The sequence below is a fragment of the Protopterus annectens genome, chromosome 8.part0, assembly GCF_019279795.1.
Source record: "Protopterus annectens isolate FY-2018-M chromosome 8.part0, PAN1.0, whole genome shotgun sequence".
In the NCBI taxonomy this organism is placed as follows: Eukaryota; Metazoa; Chordata; order Ceratodontiformes; family Protopteridae; genus Protopterus; species Protopterus annectens.
Window position 1 is genome coordinate 1,981,823,874 of NC_056741.1, and position 26,574 is coordinate 1,981,850,447.

The window sequence follows — 26,574 nt, forward strand, 5'->3', positions numbered from 1 at the left end:
TATGTTATTTATTATAAATAATTCATTGCATGCACACATATTGCACACACACACACACACACACACATATATATATATATATATATATATATATATATATATAAAAATATATATCTACATCTATCTATATATATCTATATATATATATATATATATATATATATATTGGTACATGTCACTTCACCTAAAACCCATTTCACCTAAACTCATTTCACTGAGACCAAATCACCTAAAGTTCATTTCACCTAAAAATCATTTCACTTTAAACTCATTTCACTGACAAGTAGAATCTAATGCAATTGAAAGGTATATGTCCTTTTTCCTACTGTAGTGTGATCCTGGTGTTAGTATATATATTAAGGGGGGGGGGTGTGGAGGGAGCAGCTCCCCACCTAGTTTGCTTTTACCAAATAATGTAAAACAAAACCAGACAACTTAAAACCAAAATAAATGGAAGGGCTATGCCCACCACATCCCCCAATGTGGGGGGGCTGCGCCCACCCCCCCCTTAATATTTATACTAACTCCAGGATTGCACTACAGTGGGGAAAGGACATATACCTTTGACTTGCCTTTTTGTACCACTTGTCAGTGAAGTGAGTTTTAGGTGAAATGAGTTTTAGGTGAGGTGAACTTTAGGTGATTTGGTCTCAGTGAAATGAGTTCAGGTGAAATGGGTTTTAGGTGAAGTGACACGTACCCATATCTTCTTCTTCTTCTTTCAGCTGCTCCCATCAGGGGTCGCCAAAGCAGATCAACTGTTTCCATTTCTTCCTGTCCTCTGCATTTTGCTCTGTCACACCAACCACCTGCATGTCCTCTTTCTCCACATCCATAAACCTTATCTGAGGCCTTCCTCTTTTCCTGTTACCTGGCAGCTTCATCCTTAGCATTCTTTTCCCAATATACTCTGCATCCCTCCTCAGCACATGTCCAAACCAACGTAATCTGGCCTCTCTGGCTTTGTCTCTAAACCTTCCAACCTGGGCTGAACCTCTAATATACTTATTCCTAATCCTGTCCATCCTCGTCACACCCAGTGCAAATCTTAACATCTTCAACTCTGCCACGTCAAGCTCTGACTCCTGCCTTTTTGTCAATGCCACTGTCTCCAACCCATATAACATAGCTGGTCTCTCTACCCCCTTGTAGACCTTCCCTTTCACTCTTACTGGTACTCGTCTGTCACAAATCACTCCTGACACTCTTCTCCACCCACTCCATCCTGCCTGTACTCTCTTCTTCACCTCTCTTCCACACTCACCATTACTATATATATATATATATATATATATATATATATATATATATATATATATATACACACACACACATATATATATATATATATATATATATATATATATACAGTATGTGTGTGTAGGTGTTTCTGTATATGTGTATGTGTTTAAAGTACATGTGTACAAAAGCATATGAGTGTGTGTGTGTGTGTGTGTGTGTGTGTGTGTGTGTGTGTGTGTGTGTGTGTGTGTGTGTGTGTGTGTGTGCATTTAAACACAGTTAAGTACTTCTGATTTTCTTTTCTTAGTGTTTTTAATGCAGGGCAACATAGTAAATGTACTTTAAAGTAAATTCAGCTGTACATTATGGTTGCCATCAATGGTCACATTTCCATTGTGGACTACAAAATGCTCATGCACTCTTAACACTGTAAGGACTGACTCAAAGTCAGTGGAAATTTCTTACAATGGCTCTGCATGTACCAGATATACATCCCCCCAGAAGGATGTCACAAAAAGCATAAAAGACCTTTTTATGAACAGTATCAGTACACCTAGTTGACACCTGTCTTTTTCTGCAGTTCTGTCCTGTGTGTGTTGGGGATGGCTTGAAAGTGGTAAATGTGTTGGTACTTTACAAGAAAAAAATATTTTCTGACTTTTCTCTAAATGTCACAGAAATCTTTGACACTACATTTAAGTTATCTTAACATATAAACTATTACAAATAACATTTAAAGCTTAGCATCTCAATACTGTATTGCTGCTTATGTAAATTTGTCAGAAGAGCTGACAATTGCCTTTAAACCCCTGACTGATCTAATTGCTTTGCTTTGCTATGTAAGGGGAGTGTTACATTTTCATCCCCTCTGCAACAAAAACAGTGGAAAACAGTTCCACAGCTTTCTATCTTTTTTTATATCAGCTACCGTGTTCCTGACATTAGCAGAATTAATTGCCCATCTAAAATTGACAGCAGTACCTGACTGGGTAAACTACAGATTTAACTGTGTCTATGATATGTCATGCAGGTGGAGACAAACTTCTTTGCAAAGTATGTGAGAAGTTGAATTTAAAAAAAAAATAGTAGGTGGGCTTTCCTTCCTTTGACTCTTAATGCAAGGAAATAAAATTTTAAAAAAGTATAAGCAGGTTTCTAGTACCTACACAATGCTGGAACCCTATTGTAGGGAGAAAAGAAACCTAGCGATTGAGTTAAACTGCATGAGATGGTGGAGTTTTCCTTTAACTGATTCCTGTTATTACACTGTTAGTCTGAAGAACTTCTCAAGCAGAGTAGGGAAGAATGTGCCTACTTGTCAGTGAATACCAATTTTAATAAACTGCCTTTTCTTCTGTAAAAGTGGTAGCACACTGTTCTTTAGATTTTTATTAACATTTAACAGTCTTTTGTTCTTTTACTGGTACTTTTGAACTTTTTGTGACTTAATTCTTTATTGCCTGTGTTCCTATGCGTTACAGCACCAAAACCATATCTTTGTGGTATTTCAGTTTGAACAGTAAAACTCAGAGTTTCAGCTGCAGGTTTTGCTACACTGTCCCCCAATTGCCATCTCAGTAGCCCTTTAATTTTATTTTTTTTAGCTTTTCTGATTGTTAATCTTATTAACCTTCTAAGTATTACTTGTGCTGAACTGCGCTTGTTCAAGGTCTTTGAATCAAGACTAAGAACTGTGATTTGGACTGAAAATACCTGGAGATCACCCGAGGTGATACAAACACTGCCATATGTGTTTTTTAATGATAAAGTGAAGGAAAATGTTTTTTTTTTGCATTTTATTGCACTTTCTATTAGCATCTTGCCACACCTGTACATTTATATACATTTTATTCATATTTACTGATTTATTATCTATTTTCATATGAAAAGTTGTTTGTCCTGCTCTTTAGATCAGCTGGTGTTGCAGTGTATTGCTCGAGTCCAAGTAGTGGAGTGTTGAGCTAATAGCAACTTCTGTGCTTTACCCCTGCATTTATTGTCCTTTTTCTAGAAAAAGTTGTTGCTCTGCATTTTTTAGCATACCTGTTCCTACAGTATTATGCCTAGACACTCAGCAGTCAGAGTGTTGGGTTTATAGCAAATTCTGTGCATGTTTTAATACTGTTGATTAGCTTTTAGAGTAAATATCTGCCTTTTATCAGTATCCAACTGACCAGGAGCATGACGTCTTCAGGTTTAATACTCTAGTGGCATTGCTGTGGATCTCCGTAAAGGATTCTGTTTTTATTACTCTCATATCACATCAACTATTTGATAGACTGCGGTGATGGTGCTGCGGTAGCATTGTCGCCTCACAGTTAGACGTTGCCCGTTCGATTCCCAGTTAGAGCGTCTTCTGTGTGGCGACATGCGTGAGTGGGCATTCCTTCATTGAAGGTTGTGCATTAGGCCCAGCAAGCCAGCACGTAAAACTCTACTGCCAATCATTAGTGGACCGGAGCTCCGCTGTGGCGACCCCTAACCGGGAAAAGCCGAAAGACACAAACAATCACATCAACTATTTGACATGGCCATTTTGTTTTGTCTGGATAGAAGTCTTAAATCCAATGTCTCTTGCATTATACTGTGCTAACCTTATCTATAAGAAACTACACTTGGCTTGCGTTAAACTATACACTTTCTTCTACAAATACCTCTATGACATTCAAGTCTCCATTTGCTTTCTCTTTTTGCAAATCAAGCCCCTGGAATGTTAATTACTTTTGTTTCCCTATAAAACAAATCCCAGGCACTTTGGTTACTTCTGTTTTCCAGTTAAAACAATCCCCAGGCATTTTAGTTGCCTTTGTTTCATTATAGTAGTTGAACTGTAAATCTCAGGGTTTCAGCTTCAGATCCTATTAGAAGCCTCTCAGGATTTTTAAATTATACTTTTCCCCATTTGGTAGGCTCAGTATCCCCTTGATTTATTAAATTTTTAGTTTTTCTGATTGTTAATGTTATTAGCTGCTTTAGTACTACTTGTGCTGAGCTGTGCTTATTCAAGGTCTTTGATGCAAGATTCAGAACGCTATGCAAATACTGAGAGGTTACCTGAGCTGGTACAAACACTGACATAAGCATTTTTCCACAAAAAAAGGGAAGAAACAACCTGCACTTAGCATACAGTAGGCATTACTTGCTCTATAGTGAGATGTCTGTGTAAGAGTCTTTTTTCATGAAAAGACGCTGTCCCTAGCACTCAATGATCCGTATAACTGTTTGCCTGTATAATTCCCTCAAAACTCTGACATCCTGATTATATCACTTAAGGTTACAGTCCACTCATATCTCCAATCCACATCTCTAGCCCCTGTTCCACTGCTCCATGCAACTCCCTAGCCAGACAAGTCTGAACCCCATTGGTCATACTATCTTGATTAAGCCATGAATCAGCACTTCCCAACAATTCCTGTATCCTACCTGATTGAGATGGCTATACTGAGGCAAAGTAAGAATTGCCACATTCTGACTGATAACCACCTTCTGTAAAAATAACATAACACATTATGTGAGAGATGTCTTTACCTATTATCACTGGAGGCAAATACCTCCTGCACAAATAATACTAAAATAAGACTGTCAGAAGTAAGCCGATTTATACATCACTCCAAATCTCATGCAATGCAATGCTCACACTAAATCATATGCGTAGGTATTAACTTCAAAGCTACCAAAAACTACAAAGACTCAGGTCTTCTAAGTGCCACGTGAGCGATATACCTCCCTTCAGCATCACCTTAAAACACACAGAAATAACATCAATACAAAAAGCTCCAACACACACAAGAACAGGAGTCACTAAGCAGCACGAACAATGCCCAATGTGCAGACAATCTCTGCATCAGATATACTTGTCATAGGTGACTCCATAGTCAGACACACAGATATACTCCTCACAAGGTTATACAGAGAAATAGTGACTGTTCCAGGATTCACGAGGTCACCCATGCACTCTGGTCATGACATGATTGGCACCAGTATGACTCAGTCAGATTACATATTGGCGAGTTCCCAGATTCACGAGGTCACTCATACACTCTGGTCATTACATGACAGGTACCAGTATGACTCAGTCAGATTACACGTTGACATACATTTTCTGAGCTGTACCTCCCTTCACTTAATAAACAGAGACATGATAGAGCTCTTGAATTGTGTCTCAGGCAGGTATGTCTGTCACTGAGCAGTATTTTGCCCTCAGCAAGGAAGATGCAAAATGCCATCAAAAAATGATTGACTTTAAGAATTGACTCAGTCACTGGTGTCATTCTAATGGGGTGCAAAATCTGTCATCTTCGGAGGACATGTCAGACAGGCAGTACTGCTTTACCAGGCAAAAACTATGTCTACCCTCACAGTGTCTTTTTTAGACAATGTTAACCTACTAAACCTACCAACATAGCCAAACCTACTCAAACCAAAATTAAGGTTCTGGCTAGGCTTATATAGGCCCTAGGGCCAATAGCCTAGTACCTACCTATGAACCTATGAACCTATAAGGTACTACTTCTAAACGGTAGAAGTCTGAACAGAAAACTCCACTCCATACAAGCCCTCCTAACCCTGGAGGATATAGACATCTGTGTGGTAACTGTTTTAAAGCAGACAAAAGCACCCTGGCAGTGGAGGGTTATAACGTCTTCCACACATTTAGTCCAGGTACCAATCAGGAAGGGAAACAAAGATAAGATTTACACTTCCAGCCTAGTAAAGTGGCATGATGAGCTTGAAATTCTCCAAATCCAAACCACCATAAGCAAAACCCATTTATCATATCATCACTAGCTATAGATTCCCCTCCATAACCAAGGACACTCACACAAGATACCTAAACAGACTTGAGTCGGTAAGCATAGGACCCAGCACTGTAATTCTGGGAGACTTCAACTATCCATCGATAAAATGGGAAACATACACATTCTCAAATATTGAAGCCTAGAAATTCCTAGACTTCATTAACATGAACATCCTGGAACAACTAGTTAAATCTCCCATGAGGGTAAATAGTATCCTTGACTTTATCCTTGCAAATATGGGAAGCCACTTCACCCCCCCCCCATGCTTCATCCTCTCTAGTAAGGTAAGACCACAAAGTAGGATCTTTTGAAATTATACTGGGACAGCCCCCCCCCCCCTCAAAACCCTAGAATGTTCATAAATTATTCTAAAGCATGAGTGATACAATGGTAAAATGTGTATCCCCCCAAACCAAGAGTATTCAACTGCTTCTGCTGAATCCTTCTCCCACACATCTCCCAGGCATTCTACCACCGCTTCAGCCAATATGCAGAGGTGGCTGTGCCCACTCAAAAGAAACAAAGCAAAATCTACAAAAATTAACCACCCTAGTGGACCCCTGCCATAAACAAGCTCTACAACATGAGGAAAACATCATGTCTAAACACACATAACAAAAACCTTAGCAAGCAAATAAGGAGTCTAGTCAAACCCCCTAAAGTCCAGTTTGAGTTGTATATAGCCTTCTAAGCTAAAGACAACCATAAGGCATTCTTCTGCTATGTTAGGAGGCTGAAAGGTAGTATGCAACAGTGTGCCAAACTGGTAATAAAATAGCACCATGTTTACAGCACCAAATGACATTGCAAACCTACTGCTATATAATTCAGTGCTAACTTCAGTCCACCATCCCCCATCATCACCATGGAGATACCAAAATCCATGCCACCCAATGTTATCAGTAGAGAAAAGGTCCTAAAGGCACTCTCCAAGGCAAAGAACACAGCATGTATGTGTCTTAATAACATAAAAGGGTGCCTCCTAAATGGCTTGAGTTGAAACATGACTCCTCACCCATGAAGTTATTTAGTCTCAAATCTGAAGCCAGGTTTTTATCCATGGACTAAAAGATGGCAGCTGTCATTCTGCTGAATAGGGGTGGCTTCTCTAGTGATCCAGGGAACTATAGACACATTAGTCTGACAAAATTAATCTGTAAAGCCACGGAAAGAATTGTCATAAATGTTCTATGCAAAGACATAATAAATCTACAAACACTGGACCCTAGTCATTTTAAGTTCATCAAGGGGAGGTCATGCCTTGTAAACCTGGTAAACTTCTTTAAGAAGGTCACAGAGGACATTAATTAGAGCAAGTCAGTTCACACAGCCTATTCGGACTTGGGCAAGGCAATCAACACTATTCCCCACGCAGATATAGTTCAAAAATGACAAAAAATACAAATAAACCTATATGCCACCCATCATGTAGCTAACTGGCTTTCACAGAGGATGCAGTTGATAACAATAGGTGACTCCACCTCCACTAAAAGGCCAGTCACAAGTGGAGTTCCCAGCGATTAGTACTGGGATCACTCCTGTTTTGCATTTATTTCTCAGATGTCCAGGCCAATACTAATGGGCTGTGTTTGGCCAAGTATGCAGATAATTGCAAGCTTAGGGCAGTCATAGAATCTCCTGAAGACAATAACATCCTCCAGGATGGTCTCACACAAATGAACAATTCACCTAAGACCATGGGCTAAACTAAATGCAAAAAAAGTGCATACTCAAATCTTTCAGTAAATTATCCACCCCCCCCCCTTCCCACAGATTGCAACATTGACAACATACCTCTTAAGGTAGAAATGGTAGTTAGGGATCTGTGTACTGAAGAGGATAGTGATCTGGCTTTTGGCCAATACATGTCCGCCACAGTTAGGAAGTCATTTTATATAACATAACTTATAAGTTAGGGCATTGCATCCAGGTGATGGGACGCTATTGTCCCCTCTGTACTTGGGCTTTATTATATTAATCATCAAGGACAATGCTCACTTTGGTATGTACCCACAATGGCACATGCTTCAACTCAGATTCTGACAGAAATTCCTCACCAATCATCTAGGGAGTCCAACACATGAATTATGGGGACCACCTTGGATCACTATTCATATTCCCTCTGCCTAGCCTTTAAAGCCTCCTGAGATACTGTACTGATGAACCTGCTCCTTAGCCACAAAAACAATAATATTAGAAACACCTGCTCTAAGGATTTTAATCTTTCCAGGTATGCTAGAGAGACAGATACATCTCACATAGGCTTCCAGTGCTCTGGAACACGCTACCCATCCATCTAAAACAAAGTACTTCCCTGACCCAATTCAAACACAGTCTGAGCAAATGGATGGTAAGCTGTAAATGTATCCGTGGGGTGGCACTTATGCTTGTGTTGGACAAAGGATACTGATGCACCACAAAACTGTAACTTAAATATTTCATATCTATAAAAGGGAACTAGTAGCACTTGGGAATTCTGACAGGCTAGGATTAAAAAGGCCCCTGCGCTGTTAGCCTAGCATATTTTTGTGTTTGCATCAGTAGCTCATTATTGGAGGAAGACAGACATTCACACTGCATATGCCTGACACTGAAAATTGCAAACACATGGGCAACTTGGTTTCATTATATACCAAGTCTGAGAATGTGGTATATCAGAGAATTCCACTTTCTCTGCAGTCTAGTGATCTTGGAATTAGTTTATACAACTGACAAGGGTATAGTGGCACAGCCCACCCAATATCAAACAGTTTTGGGGGTGCTTTGCCCTCCATAAAATATTTTAATTGTTTACAATAATTAACTCCATTTACTGTATCTTATATTTTGTACCCATTTGCATTTTTAGTGTTGAACACACAAAGCAAACTTTCCATTCAGCTATTGCTTTATAATAATGTTTGGAGCTCATTTCATGGGTTCATAGGGTTCATAGCTATGTACTATGCTAGCTTCCATTTTTGGGCCATTTTAAGCCTATCCAATTTCCCTTTAAAGGTGAGAATCAAACCCTAAATCTTGTGACTGCAAGGTAAACACCTTGATCATTATATCAGCCTCAACCCCTATTTTTTCCTAACAAAGTTAAGTATTACTTAATTAAAGACAGCATGCAATATATAACTTTATGAAAAGTAAAATTATACTACAAAAGTTTGCCTGAGATGCTGTGCAATAAATATATTACCCATTGTCTGTTGCTTCTTATGCAGAGGTTCATAACTGAATCTACTTGATGTTATTGTGGGGTATTTATCTTAACTATTATGGTGGGAAACCATAAAATGCAATCACCATCCACACAGAATGTATTACACTACAGAGATCTGATATGGAGAAATATTTATGCAGACAATAAAAATACTTCCAACACAAGTCAATTCAAAAACCAAAAAACACCACCACAGCAAAGGAAGCTATCATAATACCAACAAAATGTATCAGCATTTTTTGTACAACAGATAAAATGACTTTACAGATGTTAATTAACTTAAAAACACCACCATAAAAAATTCATAATAACATTTACAAAACATTATTATAAAATACATATTCATGTTTTAAATATTAGTTAACTTCTATTTAAAGCACTAGAAATTTAAATATTTAATCTAGGTGATACATGTTCATTGCGTTTTAATTGCCCCTATAATTTTCTGTGAAAAAGTGCATTTTCTACCCATCCTCCATGATTTGATTTTGTTACCTTTTCAATATTAAAAAAATTCAAATTTCTCAAAATTTCTACATACAAGAGTATGTTTATGCAATGGATATTTGATATCCATCTTGGAAATGCTGTATATATGCTCATAGATACATTTATTAAACTTTCTCTCCATTTTGCCTATATAAAAAGAGATTAATTGTAGTTGTTTTGTCTGTTGTGATGGTGTTTTTGATTCCTGGACTAATGTTTGTTTGAAGTGTTTTTATCAGGGTCATTTTACATTCCTATGCTATTATTTGCTTTGGTTGTGGTTCTGATTTATGAGAAGAAAGCTAAATTAAAGAATATAAAAGACGCAGCACCAAAATAGATTTGAAGAGAAAAAGGGACAGAGACTCGTGATTATAGTAAATTTCACAATAAGAAAATAAGATCACAAAGGTAGACTGCAATAGAAAAAAAGAGGTTAAGCTAGCTGGAAATTGAACAAATAGAAATCAAAGTGATAGACCAACTGAAAAATTAAGGATTTAGTGCAGGCACTCTGACACAGGTAATAATGCAATGTGATGGGCCAAAGAGACTTCAGGGGGAAGGACAACAGATGGAGCAGCATTCAGCTGAAGACGATATACCACAGGCAATGTTCTGGAACATTGAGTAGACTTGCATGAAAGTCTAGTTAAAATTGCACAGCAAGGAAAACAGCAAAAAACAGTGGCAAGTCTAACACAGGCAAAACTGCAACAGGATGGGCCATTGTGTCCCCAGATGGAGGAGTAGCAGATTGAGCAGGATGCATCTGAAGAACATATGCTACAGGTTGGTGTTCTAGAACCTTCTGTAGGAAACTAGCATGAAAGTCCAGTTATAATTGCACAGCAAAGGAAAGAATATGAAAACGAGAGCAAAAATGGATGCTCTCAATCTAGAGGAGAATGATCTAAGAGAATATCTATTTGATTTAATAGAAATGGGCAGATATATTAAAATGCATAAAAAAAATAGATCAGATAAAGTGAACAAAACACAGAATGTTAGAAAACTGGTAAAGCAGATGAATGCATTAGCTGGCACTGATAGGGAGAATTCATGTGCTATAACAGAAATAAATAGAATTTATTACTGTACAACTCAACTAATAACAGATACAGTTGTTGTTGTTGTTGTATCTTTCGGCTTTTCCCGGTTAGGGGTTGCCACAGCGGAACTCCGGTCCGCTAATGATTGGCAATAGATTTTTACGTACCGAGTTGCCAGCCCTGATGCACAACCTTCAACAAAGGTACACCCATTCACGCATGTCTCCACACAGAAGACACTTTAGCTGAGAATCGAACAGGACAACGTCTTACTGTGAGGTGACAATGCTACCGCAGCACCACCACCGCAGTAACTTTAATAACAGATACAGTGTTACCACAAAAATGAAGAGTAACAAAAGAAAGGAAGAGAGCTAGAAGTATGTCACCGTGGAAGCACTGAAGAGAGAAAACTGTAAAGCAACTAGCATGTGAAGTAGGTCATCAAAAATTATCAGAAAAATAAATATGGCAAACAAAGCACATAATATTAAAACAAATCAGCATTTATTATATACTATTTCCAATAAACTGTCTTTTGGCTTTTCCTGGTTAGGGGTCGCCACAGCAGAACTCCAGTCCACTAATGATTGACAGTGAATTTTTACAATGTCGATTTGCCAGCCCGGCACCCAACCTTCAAAGAAGGCACACCCATACATGCTTGCACCTGCCTGCATGTCTTTGACTTCACACAGAAGGTGCTCCAGCTGAGAACTGAACCGGAGAACCTCTTGTTGTGAGGCGACAACGCTAACCGCTGTACCACCGTGGCCCTATTATATACTATTTCCAATAATAAACTTAAAATATTAGCACCAAATCAAAAACATAGGAGGTATGGAATCAATTATAAAAGAAAAGTACAAAACAAATAATTTACTGATGACCCAAAAGGGCTTTTTAGAGGACTGGGAAAAAGCAAAAGTAATAGTAACAACACTTAAAAAGAAGAAATCGGTACATTTTGGGAAAGTATTTTTAAAGACCATGTTGAACCTAACAAAGAAACTGAATGAATATTAGAGTTAAAAGAAACAGTAAATAGTTTTAATTCTGAGGATATTAAATGAGAGGAACTGACAGCCAGAGAAATTAACAAAATTAAGAAAATCTCCTAAATTGAAAACTCTGGTTCTGGATGCATTACCTAATTTCTGGTTAAAGATAATATCTTTACATAAAGATTTAGCCTTTAGTAAAAATTACTCATATGCACATTCTGAACAGAAACCAACCTTGTTACCAGCAAGAAAAATCATACTATTCCTTAAGAGTCAAACTGCAAACCATTCTAGGAGCTATAGACAAGTAACTTGCTTTCTGACAATATATAAAGTATATACTGAGTTTATAGCCATTTAGAAAATGGTCATAATTGGCAATAAAACAAAAAGGTAATAAAAGAAAGTCATATGGAGCAAAGGATCATCTACTCCTAAACATAACCATAATAGAGAGCTGTAAAAGGGGAGGATCTAAGTAAGCTATGAAGAGATAATAAAAAAATGGCATTCAAGAGCATTCTATATTCATGGATTATTGGATCCTTACAGATGTATAAGATACACCCTACCTTGATCATTTACATTATGGTCACTAAGAAACAGAGCCAAATCACTATACAGCTGAGTCATAATAAAGGTTAAATTATTATCCCAGGCATAAAAATTTGAAGGGGGGTATATTCCAAGGTGATTCTTTATCACAATATTTTTAATTGTCCTTAACCCATTAAGCTGTTTCCTTAATAGACAAAGCTATGGTTACAGCTTAATTTCCAGAAACCATCCCTGTTTAAAGACATATTACCTACTTGTGGATGATTTAAAATTGCATAACGCATCAGATGAACATCTTAAACTACAATTCAAAATGATTACATTTTCTCAGAATGATATAAGAATGACATTTGGTCTAGATAAATGTGCAGAAACAACATCTATAGCAGGAAAGATACAAGCACCACAAAAATATTAACCTGAGACAGGAATATGATGTAAAAAGATATGAACAGGAGGGTGGAGAGAGTAGTGGACATTCAGGAAGCATGTGTGATGTGCAGTGTCTTATGTATGGACCAAGGAAACTACATCTTGTGCTTGACAGCAGGGGCAGAGCTACTTGCTGGCAATGTCCCAGGTGAAAATGAGGGATGACCACCATGAATAGCCCACTGCACTCCCCTTGCAGTTTCACAAGCTGGGTGGTCTCAAGGGAAATGCAGGGCCAAAGAAAACATCATCAATCCAATCCTCATGGCTAAATGACAGCCTCTTCCAGAAGACTCTCAGCTCAGTGATGGTGATGGCCAGTAGAGGTCTGATGGTCAACATGTAGTAGGAACAAATAATAATAATAATAATAATAATAATAATAATAATGATAATCATAATAATAATATTAGCAACACAACTGTTTTATGCTACTGCTGCTATGTATGGCCTTATGATCTTTTCTGAAGAAACAAAAATAACTTCAGCTCAATTTACTGATTTAATTACCATACTCATAAAATAACACCTGCGGTGGTGGTGCTGCGGTAGCGTTGTTGCCTCACAGTAAGACGTTGTCCTGTTCGATTCTCAGCTAGAGCGTCTTCTGTGTGGAGACATGCGTGAATGGGCGTACCTTCATTGAAGGTTGTGCGTCAGAGCCGGCAACACGGTACGTAAAAATCTACTGCCAATCATTAGCGGACCGGAGTTCCGCTGTGGCGATCCCTAACCGGGAAAAGCCAAAAGACACAACAACAACAACAACAACTCATAAAATAACACCCTTCCCTCCACCCCCTCAATTAATGTTTTATCAAAATGTTTACAGCACCATAAAAAGCAACCCAGAAAAATTAATAAAAAATAAAACTGTTACAACTTGCAAGAAACTATTTTCAGATAGTAATTAATTAGAACTGAGCTTCTGCAGTGGTGCAGCGGTAGCATTGTTGACCTCACAGCAAGAGGTTTTCCCGTTCGATTCTCGGCTTGGGTTGGGAGTGCCTTCTGTGTGGAGTCTGCATTTCCTCCCCACAGTCGAGTGGGTGTTCGAAAGGCATGCGTTGAATGGGCTTGCCTTCGTTGAAGGTTGGGCGTCGGGCTGGCAACTCGACACCATAAAAACCAACTGCCAATCATTAGTGGACCGGAGTTCCGCTGTGGCGACCCCTAACCAGGAAAAGCCGAAAGAGAAACAACAATTTAATTAGAACTGGGTTTGAGTGATGTCTTTTGGCAGACTGGCATTTTCCCTCAGAAAAGGCAAATTTTTACCTATAACAGGATTAACTAAGCCAGCTATAATGTACAAGTTTTATAAGCCATTATTCATTCATGGGCTTATTCTTAAAGATATATGTTGGACTGAAGGAACTAAGGTGAAAACAATTTGATTGTGAGGTGACAAAAAAAAATACATGAAAGGTTATTTCGAGTACACTTCCAAATTACAAGTAATAAACCTTTCTGCACACTTCTTATACACAGATGCATCTATGTGAGCTTTTCTGTAGTACTTGTTGACTGGTCAAACACATATTAGCATCATACTAGGATACAAGATGCCAGGGTCTTACCTGTATACCATCACAAGTTTTTGTCACTAAAGGATGCGGAATCACCTTCTCCAGGTTTTGTACAAACCAGCCAAAAACACTAGGAGAGACCATGAAAAGAAACATTAGAAAAGTAACACAAAATTAAATATTTCCAAGTTTGTTTCTTGAGTTAAACTACAATAGTTATTGGATGCCTAATTCTGTTTGTAAATACAAAGAGAAAAGCATGATTTCCTAAAGGAGAATGCACTTGATTCATGTTTAAATTCATACTGATTCCAGTAACTAAAAATCTTTGATGTCTGTAATTTTCCACTGTGGAAACCCTCAAAAATGAAAGTTCATGATAACGATATTTTTCTTCTGTTGAAGAAGAAGATATTCATCTTATCTGACCACACAGTTTCATAACCAAAATATGATTTCCACACATGTGATTGGCAAACATGTATAAAGTCCCATGACATAATCATAAACTTGACCTGGAATTGTTAGCCTCACTGACTAGTTTACACTAGAATGAAAAGTTTTTGATAATCTTTTGCTTGAAATTTACTAACTAAAATCAAGTGTGGATAAAGGTTTAACCCAATGAATCCTTCTTTCTCATGATGAGGGCTATAGGAAGAGCTACATGTAACCACTATGACATTCTTGAACCCTGACAAATTGGTATGCTTATTACAGGGACATTTCTGGTCAGTCTGTCAGAATGACAACTCTTGTTCAAAGTTAATAAACCTTTGAAAACAATTTTTGACACAATGTAAATCTGATGCATCATGGTTTTGATGTTCCTCAAATACAAAGCTTATAGCTAAGTATTGATTGATTGATTCATTCATTCATTCATTCATTGAATTATTGATATTATTTCAATTCATTTCATTCTTTTTTAGAGGGGGATACACAATGTATTTATTTAGCAAAATATGTCTAAAACACTATAGAGCATAAAGCAATACATTTACAAGTACATGGACAATATCAATGAACACGCAGCTTTATATGTCTTTTAGTAACTGTATGTCAGGTATTATCTATTTATTATTTCTTGAGTAGATGGGTGGGCTGGTTCTTGGACCATTTTCAGCCATATCTTGGGACTAGAAAGCACAGAAGTATAAGAAAAAAAATCAAATACAGTATGCCAAAGATTACAAAAGTGCATAATTGGGTTATACAACTTTTACAGAAGCTAAATTCTGCTGTAGTCCAACAATCTAAAGCAAGTTAAAATAGCAAGGTTTCATGTAAATGTACAGAACTGTTCCTGCAGGAGAGAAATTGGAGTTGGGAGATAAAAAAGTAGTATGATCTGAGAATTAGGCATAAAGTAGAAAGTTATAGAAGAAGTGAGAAAGCAGAAGAAGAATTAATGACTAATGGAGTGCACTACTATGGCAGAAAGAAGAACTGTGTTATATTTACATATGTAAAAAACAGAAAACCCCTATGCTATATGATACAAAACTTTAGAAGTAATGACTTATGGGAACACATGGAGCAGTATAGATGAGGAGCAGATGCTTTCCTTTTTCTATAAAGCAAGTAACTTGCATATCTCCTTTCAGTGTGATGACAGTTCTTGTCATCTATCTACCTGCTTAACTGAATAAACTGCTGGAAATTTCAACAAGGTGTCTTTATTCCTCCCACAGGGAAGTTATCAGAGAGAGAGAGAGAGAGTCTTCTAGATCTGCTAGCTTATGCGATTTTTATCTGTACTAGTCTTTTATACTCTGTTTGTTGTTAGTCCTGTCACCCTCTGGGTCACAAGTGGAATACCAGACATCACTCGAGCCCTCTGGATTGCCTCTGTTCTCAGCTCCATTATCCCGGGGATGATTAATACTGATTTGTTGTCTGTCAGTCTTGTCCTGTTCAGGCTGCAGTCTCTCTTTCTCCCCAACATATTTAGAAAGGCTGCCATAGTTTTTCTTTTCCAAACCCTATTCTCAAAGCCACCAGGAACCACACCATACTATTTTAGTAAGGTATACTCACTAAAGGGAAATAAAGTCAACCAACTGTTTTCCTCAACTGTAAGTCCAAGATTGATCTTGTAATTTCTCTTGAACTCTCTATAATTTATGGAAGTGTTCTACGCATGACTCCGTAGTACAAGAGTGAATAATGCAGTTGGACTTCCCAGGTCAACAAATGCAAAGAAATGAATAAATCTAAATGCTCTGGTTAATATGCTATAAACTCTATAGCTGTAGAAGTCAGGTATTTGCTATATAATTATAAATACAATTATAAAAACAGTATTTGATATCAATGATGCATCATGCCACAGTTCTGATATTTGAGACTGACTGTTGCTGCCATCCCTTCCTCACTGCCTGAGTTGCCTTCAACCTGTACATACTACTGTTTAATGAAGACTGCCCTGTTAACCATAAATGCATCAATTTAGTCATCTAGCAATAATATCCTCAAACCATTTTTGAATACTTAAAGAGTATGGCGTTAAATAGTAAACAGTTTTCCAATGCTGCAGGCTTTCTTTCATATCTGGTGTTGCATCTACAACTGTTTGTATCATCATTCCCCCTGGTTTGTGTCAGCAGATTTATTGCCTTAGGCACACCTGAGTACCTCTTGTCAGAGCCAGATCTAGAGCTAGGCAGTTGCTTAGGGCCCACTAGCTTGGGGAGGCCCACTGGCCGGGGTGCTGACAGAAAACTTACACTTCTTCTATAAGGACACACATAGAGTGCATCCTTGGTAACATCTATATGTGCATCTTTAGTATGATGCATGCACGTTTAAACATCAGAGAGTGTGATTTTTAAGACGACTATAGATTTGGATTGATGTTGCCATTCCGGTCAAATGATTAAAAAAGTGGGTCATTCATGAAATAAACTCAGACAGAGGTGTGTGTCTCTCTGTGTCTGTGTATGTGTAATGCCCCATTTAGGTATTGCAGGGTGGTTAACTCATTTGGGTTCAAATCCTGCACCTTGAATACAGGTCCCAAGAGCCTGAATCCTCTACATCAACTGCCAAACTGTCATCAGCAAGTGAATTTCAAGGACTGTTGAGTTTCTGTGCATGTTCAAGGAATGTTGAGTTTCAAGGGAAGAGAAGTTTACTGTTGCTCAAGGTAAGTCTATTTTCAATGTGTAACTGTTTTGTTTAGCTAATGGTCATCATCAGTATTTGTACTGTAAATTTTAAAATTTGTGTTAGTTGCACAACAGGTAGCATACTTGCTTTTGGTGAAGAAGACAGTGGGTTCTACTCTCACTCCATGTAGATGGAGTGCTGATATTACAGTGCTCCCTTCAAGTGGCCCTCCTTTGTGTGAGATGACTAGTAACTATGAACCTGTTGTCAGTTTGCCATCCATTCCCTATTGCAATATTACCATTTTACCAATTTTTTTAATGTAACATGGGCGGTTTATTCCTCAATGGCAGCAGGCACTGAATTTGCATACAAAACTCTGAAATGTAAAGTTGTTTGCCAGCAGCAACTTGCTCATTAGTTATAGATCTCTTTAATGTGGAACTATTTAGGCGACTTTTACTTCTGCAGAGATTGTATATATTGACTGATATATGGACTGTAATGACAAAAGTTTAAGTGGCCATTTGTGGATGAAATGTTTTGCAATGGGTAGTTGTGCCATTATTGGTTCATATGTTTTGTTTCTTTACTTACTAGAAAAATGTTCATACCTACAAATTTAAAACACACTCTGACAAGTGGTGTTGTATTATACAAGGAATATAATTTAACAGAATCAGGATGGTGCATCAAAGAACACATACATGTATGCATGATCCACAAAAATGTGTGCAACAGGCCTATGGTTTGCAAACAGCCCAAAGGTAAACTTAATCTGCAACTGGCCAGATACATTTTCTTTGAATGTGGATTTCAATGCCATTTCAACAAATGTGAGTTTCAAGGGCAGAGAAGCTTACTGTTCATGCTATGTCTGTTTTCATTGTGAGAATGTATTTTTTGTTTAGCAAATGGCTGTTAGTGTTTATGCTATAAAATCTGAACTAAAAGTTTTAAATATTTCTGATCATTGTAGAAGTAAAAAAGAAAATAGTGTGCACACTGACAGTTTCGAACGGTGTGTATGGTAGCTGGAGAGAAATAGCCAAGTAATGGGACACTGTAATGGTGGGAAGGTGGTGCTGCCATGGGGGGGGGCTGATCCATTACAACGCCCAGGGCTTCACCTGACCATGATCCAACTCTGCCTCTTGTCCCTAAATATATCCTGAAGAAGAATGGATAATGAATCCTGAATTTTAACTTCAACTTAATTTCACATGTTTCTCAACTATTATAAAATGAAAAATGAAGTATTTTTTAAACAAGAAACATCTTTATTAAATTATCACTTATGACATAGGCAATCATACATTTATATAAATGAAAACAAATCATTTTGACATAATCTTTGTTGTAAGCATTATACAACACTTATAACCTACCCAGTCATTGCCAGTCAAACATTATATAGCTCATTCAAATCATGCCTTCTTTTCAACCTCATCTTTCCCCTCTATGTATTGTTCCCACAATTCCCATTTTTCCCTATGTGATTTGCTTTTACCCTTTTCTAAACATCCCAATTCCAGTTGTTTTAGCTCTGTTACAATATTCACTACTTCTAGTACAGTTGGTTTAGACTTTGATTTCCATTTTCCAGTAATTGTTTTTTTTGGCAGCCATCATAATTACACTCAGTAAGGCCTTACTATGTCTAGGTAATTCTGATTCTGTATCATAGCTCAGAAAAACAATTTCCCTAGTTACTCCAATTTGCTCACCCAGTATCTCTGATAGAGAAGTCTGCATGGAATCTTTAAAGTCTGCCAACTCATTATACACCCAGAAAATATTTTCCCAATTACCTCTTTTTTTCTCCATCACACCTCCAACATTTGCTGTCTACCTGAGGACAAATTCTCAGAAGAATACTTGGGGTATAAAAATAGCTATGTAAACATTTCCAAGCAAAATCCTAAATCTTCTAGATTTTGTTGCATATTTGAGAGACATACATATATCCCTCCATTGTTGCTTTGTGAATTGCTTATCCAATCTCTCTTCCCAATCCTTTCTACCTCCTCTAATTGATTCTTATAGTTATCATGCAACATTTATATGTTTTACTAATTATTCCTTTTTCAACAGCAGTTTCTGTTCTAGATTCTATGAAAACCTATACCAATGTTGGTCTTTCATTTAGGACCCCCCTATTTCTTTTTCTTTGCCTATACTCTGATATCAATCCTTGATAGGGAAGGCAGTCTCTAATTTGAGTCCAAATAAATTCTTCATGCCTTCCCATTCTATCACATTTCCCTCTCTAGTTTTTTCCTCCCAATACCTTGTTTCCTTTACCAGTTTAATTCAGTAAATTCCAGCCCCCTCTTGCCTATAGTCTGTTTCCCTAATTGAGTCATCCTATCAGCAGAATCTGCTTTCTCCATTCCCATGTTGGCTTTGTTCTTATATAAGTATTCAAGGGATTGCATGAGTCTTAAGAAGATATTGTTTTTAGTTTTAGATCATGTTGCATTAAATATTAAAGTAGATGACAAAAAGAAAGCAGTCATTCATGGGGGCTGAATGGCATGCTTAGTTTTAAACATTTAAGCTAAAGAACATAAATCAATAATGCTTTATTTGTATTTCATATTAATTGAGGACACATTTTACTGTTTTGCTTGTATCATGTAACATTCCTGAGACCCATTTAAATACTTTTAATTTGTTACAATTTAGTCTGAAGAAGTGTTTGTCAATTAAAGAGACAAAAAAATACTTATTAATTACATTTTGTCACTGGTGAATTGCTTTCCCTGGATGGTTGTTCCTTTTAAAAGTACCAGCAAAATTACCGCTTAACCAAATCAACAAAAATAAAAATAAGTAATCAGTAAAAAAAAAAAAAGGAAGTGCTGGAGTCAAATATTTCATGGGACAGTTAAGATTGGCCCCTCATCTGACAAAGATACTGCGAGATTTGTGGTTCCAACAGAAATTTTGTCAGTGTTAGCTGTTCAGCCATTACCTAGCTAAGTTAAGAATAGGAACTGGTCACCCAAATAAGCCAGTGATTTTAGAGCTAATGCAAACACAAGGAGACTTAAATTACTTTTGGAAAGATCTCCTTCCTCAGTGACTTAAAAAAAGCAAAATTTAAATCTTAAACAGAGTTCTTTTTTCATAGAAAAGAGGTACTTTGATCAGTTCCTGGATGTAATCAGAAGGTGAAGATACCGTGTCATTTACCTCATTACATTAAACACTTGCTGATGAATGCACACCTCTCAATTTCTTAGACCAAGAAATCTGGACAAAGCTATAAACAAAAGTGGGACAAAGGCCCAAAATATAGGGACAATTTTTAAATATTGCTGTTACAAACTTAGAAAGTGGATAGGATAACAGGTTTTGCATTAGCATGAATTTTCTGAAGGGTGTGAAGTCTGAAACTCAAATGTCTGTCATTATTTCCTACTTTCATTCTTTAATGATTTGTCACTAATTAGCCAGAAAACCACAATTTAATGAAACATGGAACAAAAATATAAGGCAAAAATCTGGACATTCTATGAAAATCTGTATAGTTGAGAGGTATGGATGAATGTCAGGTTCTTTTAAAGAAGACTGTAATTTGGACTAGACCACTGTAGTAGAGAAAAATATGTAGTGTGTTTAATTAATATCAGCTTGAGAGTCCTGCACATGATTGGTATATCAATCATTTAATGTAAAAGGCAAAATATATTACATAAGCTGATTATTCATGAATTTGTTTTCATGTTCACCCCAACTCTGCAGTTACTCACATTAGAAAAACATAATGCCAGATACATTTGTGGTAAGATAATGAGAACTATATTCAAGAAAAGGACATGTACGTTCAGTTTAATAAGAAATACAATAAATCTAGTTAGTAATACATTAAGTGTGATAAAGATATAAGCACATTGCAGAAGGATGCGTATAACCTCATTGCTGCACTTTAATACAATAAGGTATATAAAAAGTACAGTTGTGCAAAATCTTACCATAATAGTAGATGTACTTCTCTTCACTGTTGCAAAATTCTTCCCCTAAGGGTTCTCCAACCAAGGATAACCCAACAGTTGGCAAATATACTAAAGCCTTTAGCTCTTATAGGCACCATAAATCACATGATCATGATGTATGGCATAAAGGTCACGTATGGGCACAAATACTCAGAACGGAGCCCCAGGAGGAACAGAATGTTCTCAGTGAGAAATAAGAACATGTGCATATAGAAGGAATATAAAGAAGGAAAAAGGACCGCTTGGCCAGTAGGGCAAACAAAACACAGTGAAATATTCAGGACAGAGGGGGAAGGAGGGAGGGACCGAATACTGCAATACTGCAACAATGAAGAGAAGGACATCTACTGTCATGGTAAGATTTTAAACTACTATAGTATGTCCTTCCATATCACTTTTTCAGTATTCTTCACCTAAGGGAGAATATAAAAGGCAGAAATGTCAACATTGGAACAGTCTAAATCCTGCAGCTGAGGAAGATATGATCCTGGGAAGGCATAATAATTGACTTCTGGAGGTTTGGGTGAACGTGTAACAGGCAAGTAGTAAACTTCAGATCCCGAATTGCTTGGGGAAGAATCTTGAATAAGCAGATCATTTAGATAAGGAAAAATCTGAATACCACAAATCCTGCAAAAAAAAGCATTGATAGGTGTGAATAATTCAGGGAGTACCCTTTGGATAGAAGAGAGGCCAAAGGGCAAAGCAGAAAACTTAAAATTCAAGGAAGAGGCAGGGAAATTTAAAATTTCCTGAAAAGAGGATGGCTAGGGATGTGAAGGTAAGCATCCTTGAGATGCAGAGTTACCAGAAAGGCCTACGGAAGAAGAAGAGGAAACAAATTCTGAAGGGATAGCATCCAAAAGGAAGGAATCTTAAAAAAGGTGTTCAGCAGAGAAAGATCCGGAATTGGTCTCCATGTACCTTCTTTTCATGAGAACAAAAACATTCTGGAATAAAATCCCTTCCCTACCTGGATGGGAGGCATGGCTTGAATGGTGCCCTGAGCCAAAAGAGATTGAAGAACCTCTGTTAAGTAAGGTTGCTGTTCCTGAGAAAGTTGAGGAATGTCCAAAAAGGGAGGAGGGTTCTTCCAAACCATGAAATATCCCTGATGGATAATGGACAGAACCCAGGAATCTGAAGTGATTTGTAGCCAATTTGGAAGAGGCAGGGAAAGAAAGAGAGACAAGAGAATCTGGCTGAGGGAAGGAGGAAGCAAACCATTGAATATAACCAGGTTTGTCCTGAAAAGATTTCTGGTAAGCAGGAGTCCCATATTTCTCTTAGAAGGAGAGTAAGATCGCCTAGGAACAAAGGCCGACTTTGAGGGATAGTTCCTCTGAAATTTAGTAATGGATGAAACAAAAATATGCAGCAGCAGATCTAAAAATACTTTTGTTATCCAAAGGAGCATCCAAAAGTTTTGCTTTAAAGTCACCTCATAACTGAACCAAAGGCAGCAGCCCTGGATGAGGCATCAGCTGCATCATACCTGCATTTGATTGAATGGTAGGCAACTTCAGAAGTGGAACCCAGCAAGGAAAGGGCTAAAGTCTTCCTTTCAGAGACAGGAAGGTCAGAAACCACCTTAGAAACCTGAGAAAGGAGATACAAAACATACTTGGTCATATGGTTCTGGTAGTTAATGGCCCTAAAAGCCAAAGTGGCAGCATTATAAACTTCTGTGCCCAACCTCTCTATCGCCCTACTGTCCTTATCACAAAGTAATAGCTTGGTGGAGGGCAACAACTTAGATAGTTTGTCAGAAGAGACTGACACTACAGAAGGGTCAGCAGAAGGGCATTTATAAAGAAATTTTCACTCCTCACGCACTTTATAGAATCTGTCTTCTTAGGTGCTGGAGATAGGATCAAGAGCTACAGAAGCTGCAGAAAAGGGGGTTCATATTAGCTTGTTGAACACTCAAAAAAGTGAACGCTCTTTGATTGACAGCCCTCCACACCCCCCATTGTTTGGGGCTGTGCCCCACATACCCCCCCCCCTACTTAAATATACCAACTCCGAGATCGCACCACAGTGGAGGAAATTGCAAAGTCCCGACAATGGCCCAGAATTTTTTTTCCCTGGAGAAAAAAAAAATCACTGTTCCAAACATTCAGCTTTTTGTGGCTTTGACTATTAGCTGTTGATCAAACAGTGTTTGCTCTTTTGAGTGTTCGACAAGCTAATAGGAACCTGCAGAAAAGGTATCTAAAAGGGCAGCCAGAACAGGCAGAATAGCAGATGGTTTGGGAGTCTCCATCTGTAGGAGGTTGTAAAACCATTTTTAAATATCAGAGACTTGAGAACAGTGCCATTTAAAATTGTCCATCATACAGGCAATGGTGTCCCCAAAGGAGAGCGCTTCCAAAGGAGAGTCTGGAATCCTCCTCCTCTAAATCGTATTTCAATGGAGATGAGATTTGGGAAGAGTAAACCAAGGATTCTTCCCCCAAGTCCAGATCCTCATTTGAGGAATCCAATTCCCTAGACGTCTTGGGTGGAGTGGAAAACCTGGGAGGAGCAGAAACAGAGACTCCCTAAGGTGGCTACAAAGTCATCAAGGCATTAAACAAACCTTGAAATCCTGCCATTCACATTGGGGATCCAACGCAACAGGGGAAATATGCTTTCTCTTTTTTTCTTTTTTTGTGAGGCATCCCCTTGAAACAGCCTAGGAGGGTCAGACCCCTGACACAACTCTATAATGGTTGTATGAATCTCCCCCCTAACTAGGATCTGAGGAATCCCCCTTGGTCCTTTAGATATAATCAGCTGAGGTTCCCCTCCATGGACATGCAAGAAGCCAGATCCATGCCAGCCTCTGACAGGGTCATGGCAGAGGAATCTAAAGCAAGCACCAGATGGTCCTCCAGGCTTTCACCAAACTTGAGAGAGCTGTCTAGGGAGGCTGAACAGCAGCCCGATCAGCCGTAACTTTTTTGGCCTTCTTCTTGGTAGACAGCTGGCCCTCGGAACAGGAGGATTCCACCATAGCACCCTGAGCCAAAAACTTAAAATGTTGGTTCTCCAGGTATATGGACAAAGAGGAGATGTAACTATGTAGGGACTTAGACATAAACACCTGGCAGACAGAACACTGCATATGATCAAGGCAAGCACCCAGACAAAAAAAGACACTAGTTGTCATGGCTTTTATGGGGAATCTGCCTCCCACAGTGACATTTCCCCTTTCTGAATGACATGAATACAACAACAAAAAGAAGAAAAGAAATAGATAAGAAACCACAATGGGGCACTTATCAAAAAACATGGCTTGGTAACCAGTACAGCAGAAGGGCGTTCAGACTGACACTTGATAATGGCATTGGGAGTGGCGGCAAAGAAGTTCTTGGTATCTGCATATGTACGTCACCTTTATGCCCTACATCATGTGCAGGGAACATACATTTGATGTACAGTGCATATAAGAATTGAAGGCTTTACTATACTGGATGGACATTGCGTCATTCATGTCAGGAGATCCCTTAGGTGAAGAATACTGCAAGAGTGATATGGAAGGACATCGTACTTACAAAAATACAGACTTAGAAATTGAACCGAGGGTGGAAGTTATGTAGTCAACATACATTCATGTGGGTAGTCTCTTAGGACTATGTGATATTACCTGTGTTGAAACATTTGCATTTTATTGTTTTAAAAAGGAATGCCTCCATTTTTTTCCTAAAATTATGATCCCCAGATTTTAGTTCCCAGGATAGAGAAGGTGTGTTCTGAATGTTTAAATTTGATGCTTGATGTAAGAAAGATTTGGGTAGAGGAGAAAACGGATCTGAAGCTGTAATGGGATTGCCTTTCAAAGGGCCTGCTGATGAAGAAGAGGAAGGATCCTTTACCGATGAGTTTGTAAATAGATTCATAAATACTTTTTTAGGCTACCGATATGTGAAAATCTTATGAAGCGTAGCCTTACATTCCGTGGCAATTTTAAGCCCTTATGCTTTGTGTCCAAATAACCCACAGACTGACAGAACAAGGATATGCTGGGACATTTACATGGTGTCTCTATGTGAGACAAAAGTGCTGAACCACAGGTGAATTTGGGTTTATCCATCCATTCATCCAAATTACATTTGGATAGAGTAAAAAAGTACTTTGCTTTATGTGGAGTTGAAGTTATGGTGCCAGCAGGAATGTGACTCTTGTGTTTGAGGGATGGGCATCCATTTTGCCTTAGTAAGAGTGTTACAGTGATGTCCTCTTCTAGAGAGAGGGTTATACATTTGCAGATGCTGTTTGAGATGGTTTGGAAAAAGGAAAGTTTAATTTTTGAGGTTGAAGCCATTAAAGGAAAAACATATTCAAGTTGTTGGAGGAGATCTCCTTTGCATTAGCTGTCCTTCCTTGGGATGCAACAAATGTGAGATTCTTCTAGTCCAGAAGAGTGTTTGTTTACTTTACATTTTGTTACTTGAAGGTTATGCTGAAAGCTGCATGAGAGGTCTAACCAAACACCCAGATATTGTGCTCTTATTTTTGATAGTCATGTTCCAAGAAGAGAAAACTTTTTAAAGCTTTTATGGAGTACAAAATAGCATTTTTTAGTGTGTGTGTGTGTGTGTGTGTGTGTGTGTGGGGGGGGGGGGTGCAGTCAATAGTTGTTTGTTTTGGGTGAGCTAATGTATGAGAACTGAGAGATCTGTTTGAAGGAGTGGGGAGATGCTGGAGATGGAGGGTTCTGACCTGTAGATTACTATTGCCATCTGCAGAGAGCAGGAGTAGGCTTGCATAGTCTGAGTGGTTTGTTTATATCTAATAAGAACATAATCAGTGATAGTATTGAACCTTGTGGGACCCCTTTGTTTAGAGAAGAATTGATGAAGGCAGTGACCTCTAGCTGTACAAAAATGATCTGTTTGTTGGGAAGTTAGAAAACTACTGGCAGGCTTGTGGACTGATTCCATTTTTTTTTAATAAGGAGTTTATTATTGGGGTGGACTACAGTATCAAAGGCACGGGTTAGGTCAATGAAAATAGTTTCTGTGAGGTTTCCTTTTTCCAAGTTTAGGAGTATGTCATCTGTTAGAATATAAGTCATGGTCATAGTGCTATAGCCTGATCAGAATCTATGTTAATGGGGTGATAAGATTAGCCCAGTGATGTGGGGACCTCAAGAGTTTGA

General features: G+C 38.1%; 1 protein-coding gene across 1 annotated transcript in view; it reads right to left on the bottom strand.

Moving 5' to 3' along the window:
- Window positions 1-26,574, bottom strand: part of LOC122808595 (cyclic nucleotide-gated cation channel beta-1-like) — a 230,790-nt gene that overhangs the window by 27,085 nt on the left and 177,131 nt on the right. Inside the window, exon 9 of the mRNA XM_044079552.1 lies at window positions 14,368-14,446. Coding sequence (XP_043935487.1) covers window positions 14,368-14,446 — 79 coding nt within the window. The remainder of the gene's footprint in view (window positions 1-14,367; window positions 14,447-26,574) is intronic.